Genomic DNA, 12,230 nt, shown 5'->3' with positions numbered 1-12,230 from the left:
TTATGCTTAAAAGACATGAAATTTTACTTTTTTATCTACCTTTTTTATTGTGGAAAATATTATGTTCTCCTGCATTTCTTCATGATTTTATTATTTAACTTCATGTTCCATATAAATTTGAAGGAAAATGGGATTCTCAATATTTGACTTGCTTAAAATTACCACTAGCTCATAATTAGGTGAATCATGAAATCATTTATTTAATTTACAAATTGGTCTAATGATGTAAACTCTGTATGACAGTTTTTTAAACCATTAATACACTAGTTTCAGATTTTCCTGGAGAACTTTTAGCAGATAAGTGGTTTATTTTTAGCCTCCCTTCTTTGGGTGCTTTTCTTTTTTCTTTTTGCTGAGTTCTCTAGTTTTCGGTGTTCTTAAATTCATAGTTTAGCTTACTTAGTGTTTTTTCCCTAGAAAATGTGACAGAACAATGTATGCCATCACGTGCACTAACAAGACAGCAAGTCCGTGCTCTGCAAGATGGTGCAGAACTTTATGAAGCTGTGAAGAATGCGCCAGACCCAAGTTACCTTGAGGTGAGAGAGTAAGTGGGCCTGCAGGAAGTAAGTAAGTGAAGCCTTAGTCTTCATCCTTCAAGGTGGGAAGCTGTCGTCACTCATCTGGTCATTACAGGAGGCAGTATGTTGAAATGCTATGTTTCTCAAAGTGGGTGTGTACATTTCTAGGCTCCTCAGTGATGTACCAAACCAGGGTGGTACATTTCTACTTCTGTACCAAATAGAGGATGAGAGGGTTAAATAATTTTATATATTAAATATGGTTTAAAATGTGGTAAAAACTTGTTTATTTTTAAGGTAAAACAAGTATCTTCAAAGCACTGTCTCAGTTTCCTCAGCTCTTCAGATCCTGCCTAGAGTTTATTTCATGATCCTCTACCTTAAGGATAGTTGGAAAAGTTTCAGAAACACTAAAGTGTGTTACAAACAGCATAGGCTTTAGAATCATGGCTCTACCATTTATTAGCTAAGCAAATAGGACATAAAGTAGCTGTCAAATGGGCACAAAAGATGTTTTAGAATCAAACTGGATAGTGTATATAAAGTGTATTATTGCAAAGTTTTATATAAATGCTATTATTAAAACATCATTTCATATATTAAGGTAATCTACTTCCCAAATTTTTGGACACCTGGGTATCTAATTAATGCAACTTTTAAGATTACTTTGCTAAATAAGGAGGAGAGGGGAGATTTTAGAAAAACAGTTTATTGATTAGTATCATTTATTTGATGACAGTAAATGTTGTATATGACTTTAACTTTCTTAATGGGCCCTCAAAGTAAACACTGCTCTGCTCAGAGAGTGAGTGAGCAGTGCTGTTCTGAATGGAATTCCCCTGTATTCCCAAATGTTACAACACAGATTGTCTCTATGGACAGTGAGTCTGATTTTCAAGCCTGTGAGTACAGTTGCTACAAGTCTGTACGGCTTTGTTATGCTTTCCTGAGAAATTATTTGTCTGTCTCTTTATGTTTGTTGACACTTATGAGAACATAGTCTTAATTTCATCCATAAAATTTAACAAAATATTATTCTGGTTTCCTTTTATAGAATTTACTTACAAGGAGAAAGTAGAGGGCAGGATGAGAGCTGGGAGACTAAGTTCTAGACCCTGGCCCTGTGTAGCTGGACAGACCTCAGACCTCCTCCATCACCATCTGCCTGGGAAAGCCTTGAGGGTGGTTTATCTCTAAGGGTCTAAGTTTATGTGGTTCTAAGAGATTCACAGAGAGAAAGGTATCATTATCATTCTTAGAGAAAGAAATTGCCTTCAATTTCTAAAATATCTGTTAAAAGGACTTGTTTTCAGTGATAATGTTTAGTTGTTGTGGGGCATCTGAAATCACATAATTTTTTAAAAATTGATGTTTAACCTAAACACTGACTATTTAGGAACATCTTTGTAAGGCACAGGGTCCCCCTTCCCAATACAGACTCAGGTATTAACATGGGTGAGTCAGCAGCAGTCTAGTAGGTTATGTGTCAGAATTCCCATTTATTTTATTTTTGATTCCTTTATTTTTTGTTAATGCTGGGTGAGATTCCTAGGAGGTTCAAACATCAGTTTGCTAAATGGCTGGGAGAGAAATGTAGAGACAGAGATAAGTGCTTATAGTACATACCTATTTTAAATTGTATCTACTGTTCCAGAGAGTTAATGAAATTATACTACAGGGGCTAAGAATGGAGGGCTCTTGAGCCAACCCCTGCCTATATGGCTCTGCAAATTATTTATTCTGTCTGTACCTCAGCTTCATCACCTACCTCATGGAAACAATAATAGTACCTACCTCATAGGATTATTTTAAGAATTAAATGAATTAATACATTACCTATACATAGACCTGTTTCTGAAATATAATAAGCATCCAGATGTTAGCTATGTATAATGTCAGTGTTGATGATTATGATTATTAGAGTATATTTATAAGTAGGGGTTGTTTTGGCCCTAGGTAAATTTGTCACAAGGATTAGTAAACTGTTTAAGGCACTTGAAGATACTTGTTATATGATAAACTGAGTACATAAATCTCAATTTTTATATTGTCACATCCTTAACGTAAACTCAATTCTATTGTATTTTATCCCCATTTAAAGAGATTCGTCTCCAGTAGATGAGGTGGTTTGTGTCTGTTTTGTTTGCTTTATACTCCAAAATCATCTGCCTCAATATACCAATTGGCCACAGGGTTATTTTAGTGAAGAGCAGTTAAGAGCCTTGAATAATCACAGACAGATGTTGAATGATAAGAAGCAAGCCCAGATCCAGGTGGAACTCAGGAAGGCTATGGAGTCTGCTGAGCAAGGGGAACAGATTTTGCCAAGGGACGTTACACCTGTATGGAAGCTGCGTATCATGAGCTATAAGAGAAAGGAAAAAGATTCAGGTCAGTATGGAGAGTTTTTGTTTTTAATCAATTTTAAGTTTAAAAAATTATTATCTTAGTAAATTATTTCAAATAGTAGATCAAGTGTTAAGTGAGTCTATATCAGGGGAAACAAAATGGGTTCCCAGTGCCCACAAAATGACAATATATCCCTTGGATCTTTGTTGTCCTCAGTATTTATTTTTAAACAAGATTCTTAATGATTATCATTTCTTCCTTTATAATTTATCTTTTTCCTCTTTCTCTCAATAGTTATATTGAATATCTGGCGTCCATCATCAGAACTATATTCCCTCTTAACAGAGGGAAAGAGATACAGAATCTATCATCTTACAGCATCAAAATCTAAGAGTAAACATGAAAGAACTAACATACAGTTGACAGCAACAAAAAAGACTCAGTATCAACAACTACCGGTATAAACTTCTCATCATAATTTTTCAACTTTGATAAATGTGTATTAGTTTATAGAATCCATGTATACTGATTTTTTTTTCTTGTAGGCTTCAGATGAAATTCTATTACAAATCTATCAGCCAAGGGAGCCCCTTCACTTCAACAAATTATTGGATTCAGACTTCCAGCCGCCTTGTTCTGAGGTGGACCTAATAGGATTTGTAGTTTCTGTTGTGAAAAAAATAGGTAATACACAGTGTATTTAATGGTAGCTTTTTTATGAATGCCTTGGAAAAGCATTATATTTTAAAATTTGTCTTCCTTATGATTAATTGAAGCTACTAATTGACAAGTTTGATAACTAGTGATTTGAAAATACATTTGTTTTAACTTGATTCTTAAAGGCAGTTCTCCAATATCACAAGGAAACAACTTATATGCCATTCTGTGCTACTTAATTTTAAAGAAATTGCTAGAAAATGTTTTGCACCACAGTAATGATTACTTGACAAAATAATCTCCTTCTGCAGTTAACTGAGCTATCAGGCCTTCACCTCCTACCTCAGTTTTTATTACTCTCTAACATCTTAGCCACATTCATCTCTACTTTATTCCATCAATATGATATTGTTCATCCCTCCTTTCATACCCTGTTCCATAGATTTTATCTGCAAACCATGTGCCCAGCTTATGTCTCAACTTAAGCACAAAAGCCTTCCATTTATTGGTGGTTTTGTGCCAGGCCCTTCAGCATTTGGTCTCACCATCCCTACCCCCCAGAACTCTGTGCCCCCTTCCCCTTCAGCTGTGCTAGCACCTTCCTTGCTATTCTTGTGCCTCTTGCTCTGCTTTCATCGCAGAGCCTTTACCCTCACTGCTCCCTCCTAGAAACCCTGCCCCCAGGCGACCACATAGCTGGTTCCCTTGGCTCCTTCAGGCCTCTGGTGAACGCAGCCTCCTAAGAGGGCTTTCCTTGAGCCCCTTTGTAAAAGCTGTATTTCCTCTACTCCCAACTGAGCACTTTTTCTCCCGTTTTTTGCCTTATTTTTCTCCATAGCACCCACCAGCACCTAACTTTTTTTTTTTCCCCTATGTTTTTTTGATCTCCCTCTTCTGGAATGTTAGCTCTCTAAGGGCAGAGACTGTTACTGCTGTATCGTCAGCTCTTAAAACAGTGCCAGGTTCAGGGTAGGGTCTCAGATCCATGGATTCCTTGTTTATCAACTGCTCTGCCACAGCTTCTCACTTCCTCAGCTCTTTGGCTAAGGTTTATTTATTGTCTGTCTGTTTTTTCAAGAAGGCTTCAATTGTGCCATATTCCAGGAGTTCCTCATATGTTTGAAATGTGACACTATTGCCCTAATTCTAGGACTGTGTCTTGGCAGGCATAATAATGTAGGATCTTGCTTTCTTTCCTTCCCTCAGAACTTTGTAGAAATTCCTCTTTTGACATTTAACAGTCTAAAATTTCCCCCCATTTAGGTGATTTTCTTTTTATGTTTAGATGTCTGAAGAATATGTTTTGAGGTCCAAAAGTTCAAGCTGTATCTTATAAGCATTCTTTACAGTTCTCCTGAAACACAGACGGTCTTTTAATCTGCAAACTCAGGGAATTCCCGGGTGGTCCACTGATTAGGAGTGCTTTCACTGTTGAGGGGGCTCAGGTTCAGTCCCTGGTTGGGGAACTAAGATTCCACAAACTACATGGTGCAGCTAAATAATAATCTGCAGATTCAGTGCTTTCTTTGTATTAGATAAATTCTGTAATATCTTTGAATAAATCTTTTATTTCACTTAGTAGGATTTCTACTTCAAGGCCAGCAGTTAGTCTTATGTTGGATTTTTTTTTTTTTTTTACCTCTTCTCTGATTGCTTCTATTTCTGTCTTTTCCATCTTCATTCACCATGATTATATGTCAATAATTTTATTTTCGGCAATATATGTTTTATTCCTTGTGACTTGTGATGCATGCATTTATCCTATTATAGATAGTTTACTGGTATCCTCAGTTTCTTTCTTTGATCCTGCAGTCTCCCTTCTGTCTGACAGGACTATTTTTCATCCAATATCCATATCCAAGCTTTTATTTTATTGATTATGTTCCTATTAAGTACAGTAGCATGAGTCAGTTTTGAAGACTTCAGAAATTTTCTTTTAGTTCTATTTTTGGGTTGTACTCTTTGTCTTTTGCTATGTTCTTTTCTCTTTTTTTGCTTAATGTGTTTTTGTTTACCTGTGTTTTAGTGCTTTGTGGGTTTTTCTTTAACTGTAGTATGTTAACACACTACATGGTTTTTGTAGCATTTTTATTTCATCTTGTCTTATTTGAGTGATTCCAAATGTCATTATTGTTGTTATAGAGGGTGGGTAATGTTTATTCAGTTTGTTCAATCAGTATTTATTAAATGCCTGTCATGTGCCAGGCACTGTCTAAATGCCTAGGTGCATAGCAATGAAAAACAGGCAAATACCCCTGCCCTCATGGAGGCTACATTATGGCTAGGGAGGGAGATCACAAACAAAATAAGTAGCACATACAGTTTTCTTAGTGTGGCTAAGGAAGAAAATGAAGGAGGGAGTGACAGGTAGGATGGGGGAAGGGGAGAGAACTGCAGCTTTAGACAGCAACGTGAGGAAAGATCTCACTGCAAAGGTGGCATCTGGATGAGACATGAAGGACTAGAGGGAGAGGGGCATGTGGGCATCTTGGTAGGGGGAGGGGGGGCGGGGAACATTCCAGGAAGAAGGAGCAGCAGTGACAAAGGTCATGTTAAGAGAATGACCCTGGTACCTAAAAGCATTAGCAGCGGCCAGTGAGTGAGCAGTAACAGCTGGGAAGAGGCAGTGGAGGACTGAATCATGGGGTGGGCCTTGCATGAATTCTTTCTCTCTGAAGGTTTCAAGTAGAGGAGTGACACCCTCTTTCTTCCAAGTAGCAAGGGTCTTTTAATTTCATGGCTGCAGTCACCATCTGCAGTGATTTTGGAGCCCAGAAAAATAAAGTCTTTCTGTTTCCATTGTTTCCTCATCTATTTGCCATGAAGAGATGGGACTGGATGCCATGGTCTTAAGTTTTTTGAATGTTGAGTTTTAAGTCATCTTTTTCACTCTCCTCTTTCACTTTCAGCAAGAAGCTCTTTAGTTCTTTGCTTTCTGCCATAAGGGTGGTGTCATCTGCATGTCTGAGGTTATTGATATTTCTCCTGGCAATCTTGATTCCAGCTTGTGCTTCATTCAGCCCAGCATTTCACATGTACTCTGCATAGAAGTTAAATAAGCAGGGTGACAATATACAGCCTTGAGGTACTCGTTTCCCAACTTGGAACCAGTCTGTTGTTCCATGTCCAGTTCTAATTGTTGCTTCTTGACCTGCATACAGATTTCTCAGGAGGCAGGTAAGGTGATCTGGTATTCCCATCTCTTTAAGAATTTTCCACCATTTGTTGTGATCCATGCAGTCAAAGGCTTTGGCATAGTCAATAAGGCAGAAGCAGAAGTTTTTCTGGAATTCTCTTGCTTTTTCTATGATCCAACTGATGTTGGCAATTTGATCTCCAGTTCCTCTGTCTTTTCTAAATCCAGCTTGAACATCTGGAAGTTCACAGTTTACGTACTGTTGAAGCCTCATTTGGAGAATTTTGAACATTATTTTGCTAGCATGTGAAATGAATGCAATTGTGCGACAGTTTGAACATTCTTTGGGATTGGAATGAAAACTGACCTTTTCCAGGCCTGTGGCCACTGCTGAGTTTTCCAAATTTGCTGGCATATTGAGTGCATAGCTTGGAAGAGAAGCTATAACCAACGAAGACAGCATATTAAAAAGCAGAGACATTACTTTGCTGACAAAGGTCTGTCTAGTTAAAGCTATGGTTTTTCCAGTACTCATGTGTGGATGTGAGAGTTGGATTATAAAGAAAGCTGAGGACTGAAGAATTGATGCTTTTGAACTATGGCGTTGGAGAAGACTCTTGAGAGTACCTTGGACTGCAAGGATATCAAACCAGTCAATCCTAAAGGAAATCAGTCCTGAATATTCATTGGAAGGACTGATGCTGAAACTGAAACTCCAGTTCTTTGGCCACCTGATGCAAAGAACTGACTCTTTGGAAAAGACCCTGATGCTGGGAAAGATTGAAGGCAGGAAGAGAAGGGGACGACAGAGGATGAGATGGTTGGATGGCATCACTGACTTGATGGACATGAGTTTGAGTGAGCTACAGGTGTTGGTGATGGACAGGGAAACCTGGTGTGCTGCAGTCCATGGGGTTGCAAAGAGTCCGACACAACTGAGCTACTGAACTGAACTGTGACACCCTCTGACTAGGTTTTCTCAGGATCACGCAGGCTGCTCTATTGAGAGTAGACTGTAGGGGGCAAGAGACTCCAAACAAGGAAATCAGCTGGAGGCTGTTGTAGAAATTTAGGCAGTTGATAGTTGTTTGGAGCAAACAAAGCAATGGGAGTGGCCAGGAATAGTCAGATTGTGGTTGTATTTTGAAGGTAGGGGGACACTGGATGAAGAGAAGAATCAAGGAGCGAGGGCCAAGGTTTTGTCTGAGCAGCTGGAGAAATGGAGTTGCTATATAGAGGGAAGAACTCAAGAAAAACAGGTGGGCAGGGAAGGCCAGGAGTTTAATCAACTTAGAGATTTCTACTTGACAGCTGGATATTGTTGTAAGGGAATGATCTAGGCTGAAGATACAAGTTGGGAAGTCATCAACATACAGGTGATGCTTAAATTCAGGAGACAGGATGAGGTCACTGGGTGTGGGAGTAGGTAGAGAAAAGAGCCAGGGCCTGACTCAGACCTGTCAGAGGCATTTGATCCCACAGAGAGAGGTGAGGCTGACAAGGGAGAGGTGGGATTCGGTGTCCAGAGAGGCAGTGTGCAGAGGCCAGGGACTGCACGTGTGGGATGAACTGGGAGCCTAGGTTTCTCTTGGAGACAGACATAAGACTAGTTCTACTGGTCCCACAGCGGACTGTGGTGACAAGGTGAGCTGTGTGAGAGAGGGACCTGCCAGCACCTCATGCAGTTGACTCTTTTTCTGTGGTATCGAAGACCAGTTTTACACCTCTTAGTTACTGTATGAAGGTGGGGTGTTTCAGTTGCTATCCACTCTTTATTCCCATTATCCCTGGAAGAGACTGTGTTGCAGATCATTTTCCCTAGTTCAGCAAGTAGCCTCATGTATTCATTCATCTGCTGGACCACAAACTTAAGCAACATATTATCTCACAGTTCTGAAGGCTGGAAGTCCAGAATCAAGGTACTGGCAGGGTGGGTTCCTTCTGAGAAAGAATCTGTCCTGTGCCTCACTCCCAGCCTCTGATGGTTTGCTAGGAGGCTGTGACCTTCCTTGGCTTGTAGATGCCTCACACAGTCTCTGCCTTCCTCACCTGGCAGTCTCCTTGTGTGCATGTCTGTGTCCAGATTCTCCCTTTTCATAAGGACATTCAATTAGGATGTACTGAAATGAAACTTCAACTTGATTTTGTTAGCAAACACTGTGTTTGCCAGTAAGGTCACATTCACAGGTTAGGATGTCATCATCTTTTATGGGAATGCAGTTCAACCCATGACAGTTATCCTGTTTTCCACCAGAGCTATTTTCATTGTTTCTGATAATGTCTATCTGCTTTTCTTCAGATTTAGGAATAACAGAATTCTTCAAATGTGTGTTCTCTCACCAGTGTGGAGAAGGTGACAGAGCTGGGCCCTCTTGTGCTTGGTTCTATCCCACAGTCTTCTGTCTCCTTCCTTCATCACCAGTTCTTGAATTTTATACTAGGATATGCCTTATTTGTATGTTATTGGTAGACTTTTCTTTTTTTTATTAGTTTGATGTCAAGTGTTAGTGGAAGAAACTTCTCTCAGAAAGTTTCAAAGTGCCACCCTAAACCTGAAGTACCAGTTCTCCAATACCCAACTCTAGTGATGAGGTTTCTTAGCTTAAAATCTTTGGTGGCACCCTGTCACTTAAAAACTGAAACCCAAACTCCTTCCGATGCCTGAAAAAGCCTTCAGCCTCCTGCCTTAAGCCACCACCCCACACACCTCAGCTACTTGGTTTCACATTCTTGGCACACTAAAGTATTTAACATTCCTACCTTGAAAGTCGTTCACTTTGCTTAGAATGCCCTCTTCCTCCCCATCTTGATGAATTTTTCCTATTCATTATTCAGCTTACATGTTTCCTGCTTCCCCATGGCCTCTGTAACAGAATGTGTTGTCATACTGCGTTGAAATTTTAGCACCGTAAGCAACAGGTCCTGAGCTGTTGAAAATCCTGAGTTTTTCCTAAGTTTAGTTATTTTGGTTTGTTTTTACCATTAGCCTACACAAAATAAATGGCCATACTTAGAGTTTCCTTATGTTTTAAAATTTATCCAGTACATAAATAAGTGAAGTTTGTTTTTTATTTTCTGGGTTTTGTTTTTTCCATTTTAGGTATTGCTCCTTTGGTCTATTTGTCAGATGAATGCCATAATTTACTGGCAATAAAGTTTTGGATAGATCTTAATGAGGACATTATTAAACCTCACATGTTAATTGCTGCAAGCAACCTCCAGTGGCGACCAGAGTCTAAATCGGGAATTCCTACTTTATTTGCTGGAGATTTTTCCACATTTTCTGCCAGTCCTAAGGAGGGCCATTTTCAAGAGACATTCCACAAAATGAAAAATACTGTTGAGGTAAAATTAGCCTTGAGCATTACCATACATGTTGGTATTTTCCTATTTTGACAGTCAGATGTCAAGCAAGTGGCAGCTTTTATGAAAATTGGATAGTTGACATATAATGCGAGATTTCATCATATATTAATTGTTCATGAACCTGAGGAGATGGTGAGTGACAGCCATCAGGGAGGAAAGAATGATTTGACAGGAACCGAATTAGGAAAAATTGTGAGAAGGATGTTCAGAGATGTAGACCATGTAGGCAAACTGGAAATTGGTAACGAGAATTATATGTTACCCGTGGTTTACAGCACATAGCAGTGTAATCAGTTAATATGTAGATTCCAAGTTTACATTCTAGGAACTTCCCTGGCAGTTCAGTGGTCAAGACTTCATGCTTCCATTGCAGGTGGTACAGGTTCAATCCCTGCCCAGGAACTAAGATCCTGCATGCTGTGTGGAATGGCCAAAAAGGGGAAAAAAAAAAACTTTCTAAATTAACATTTTGAACTCCATATCTAATATTTTATCATTTATACCTGTCTTTGATTTAAAATAATACCAAATAGGAGAACAAAATTTACTGAGTACTTACTGTAATCTGGCCTTGTTGTAAGCCTGTCTCATTTAATGCTCCCACCAACCCTATAACGTAGGGAACTGTTTTCCCATTTCATTGATGAGAAACAGAAGTCACACATCCACATTGGTAGAACCAGGATTCATGCTTAAGCCATCTGAATGCAGAGTCCAGACTATTAACTACCATGCAGTGCTGGCTCCCAATAAAATTTGGCATTTTATAAATGCTAACTTATAAAAATTTGTAAAAGATAAGCCTCTTAGTTCTGTAGTTTAATATTTGAAATGTATTATTCAGAATACATGTAAATAAAATTCTATTTTAAAAGCATTAGCTATATAAAGTTTGTATAATATTCTATCTGGACTCAATGTACATCATGAATAACAACACCCTAATTTATTTATAGCTTCTAAACTGGGGGCTGTAAATGTAAACTGGGGGTTACATTCACTGTTTGGTTCCCTTGTGGAGTACTTACTCTTTATATCCCAGATTTTCTCTGACAACTTTCAAGGGCAGTTCATTTACATATCATTTTAAATTTTAACAAAATAGTGATAAATTGGGTTAAACCATAACCAAACTGCTGCTATTTGACCCTTTGTGACTTCTGAAACAACAGTTTCATGTGGTATAACCTGTATGTTATTTCAGTTAATTCTTAGGCATGAAGCCGTTCTCATTTTGAAAGTGAAAATCGCTCAGTTGTGTCTGACTCTTTGTGACCCCATGGACTATATGGTTCATGGAATTCTCCAGGCCAGAATACTGGAGTGGGTAGCCTATCCCTTCTCCGGGGGATCTTCCTGACCCAGGATATCTCTTTCCCTCACACACACACCCTCTTTCCTTCTCTTCCTCCAACAATTAAGATCTTCTAAATCACTGATGTAGCTTTTGCATTTTTACACTGGTTAATTATTTGACGGTTGCTATCAAATTTGGGGTGTCTCATTTTTTTTCTGGTCTGCATTTTTTATTTCAGGTTTTAAAGGTAACATTTTCTGAAAACATATGAATGTGTAGGTTTGCATTTTACAAACCAGCTTTTCCAATTTATTTTCTTAGAATATTGATATGTTTTGCGAGGATGCAGAAAACAAGCTGATTCATTTACTTAATGCAAGTAATCCCAAGTGGTCCACCCCAACTAAAGACTGTACTTCAGCACCACCCACTGCTCAAACAGTCCTTGGTTCAAGAAATAAGTTTCTGGTAAGTTAATCTAAATTTAACAAATTTTATAAATACTCTATAGAGAGGCAACAGTATATTCCGATGTATACCTAGTAAACATGATAAAATGTAATTAAACCTAATTAGAAAGTGTCATTAATTATTAGTGCCTCCTATAGGTATAGGCTATCTGGAAAGTTTATCTTGTTTATTGAAGCCACAGTGTAACACTCTTTGGGGGCAAATTTTGTAAATGAGTGCTTTCATTTTTAGCATTCCCAGTACACATGACTGAGAAGACTTTTTTGCCCATGTCTTTTTGTTCAGAGGACTATCCTATATAATTGGGGTTGTTTCTAAGCTCAGTTTAACCCTTTAAATCACAATAAAAGCAAATCGAGCTAAAGTCTGTAATTTTGGCTAACGACTAGTAGCTAAACTTGCTAAGTTATATATATTAACTCATTTAACCTTC

General features: G+C 38.5%; 1 protein-coding gene across 5 annotated transcripts in view; it reads left to right on the top strand.

Moving 5' to 3' along the window:
- Positions 1 to 12,230, top strand: part of BRCA2 (BRCA2 DNA repair associated) — a 51,809-nt gene that overhangs the window by 37,731 nt on the left and 1,848 nt on the right. For 4 of the 5 annotated variants that reach the window (XM_061133657.1, XM_061133655.1, XM_061133658.1 and 1 more), the window contains exons 21-26: positions 418 to 539; positions 2,714 to 2,912; positions 3,165 to 3,328; positions 3,416 to 3,554; positions 9,764 to 10,008; positions 11,648 to 11,794. In XM_061133657.1, the coding sequence (XP_060989640.1) occupies positions 418 to 539; positions 2,714 to 2,912; positions 3,165 to 3,328; positions 3,416 to 3,554; positions 9,764 to 10,008; positions 11,648 to 11,794 (1,016 nt within the window). Of the gene's footprint in view, positions 1 to 417; positions 540 to 2,713; positions 2,913 to 3,164; positions 3,329 to 3,415; positions 3,555 to 9,763; positions 10,009 to 11,647; positions 11,795 to 12,230 lie in introns of those variants that run through there. The other variant, XM_061133659.1, reaches the window with a different exon arrangement.

This window comes from Dama dama, chromosome 30 (genome assembly GCF_033118175.1).
Source record: "Dama dama isolate Ldn47 chromosome 30, ASM3311817v1, whole genome shotgun sequence".
NCBI classification, from domain to species: Eukaryota; Metazoa; Chordata; class Mammalia; order Artiodactyla; family Cervidae; genus Dama; species Dama dama.
Note: the sequence above shows the minus strand (reverse complement) of the source record. Positions and strands in the feature narration are given on the sequence as shown.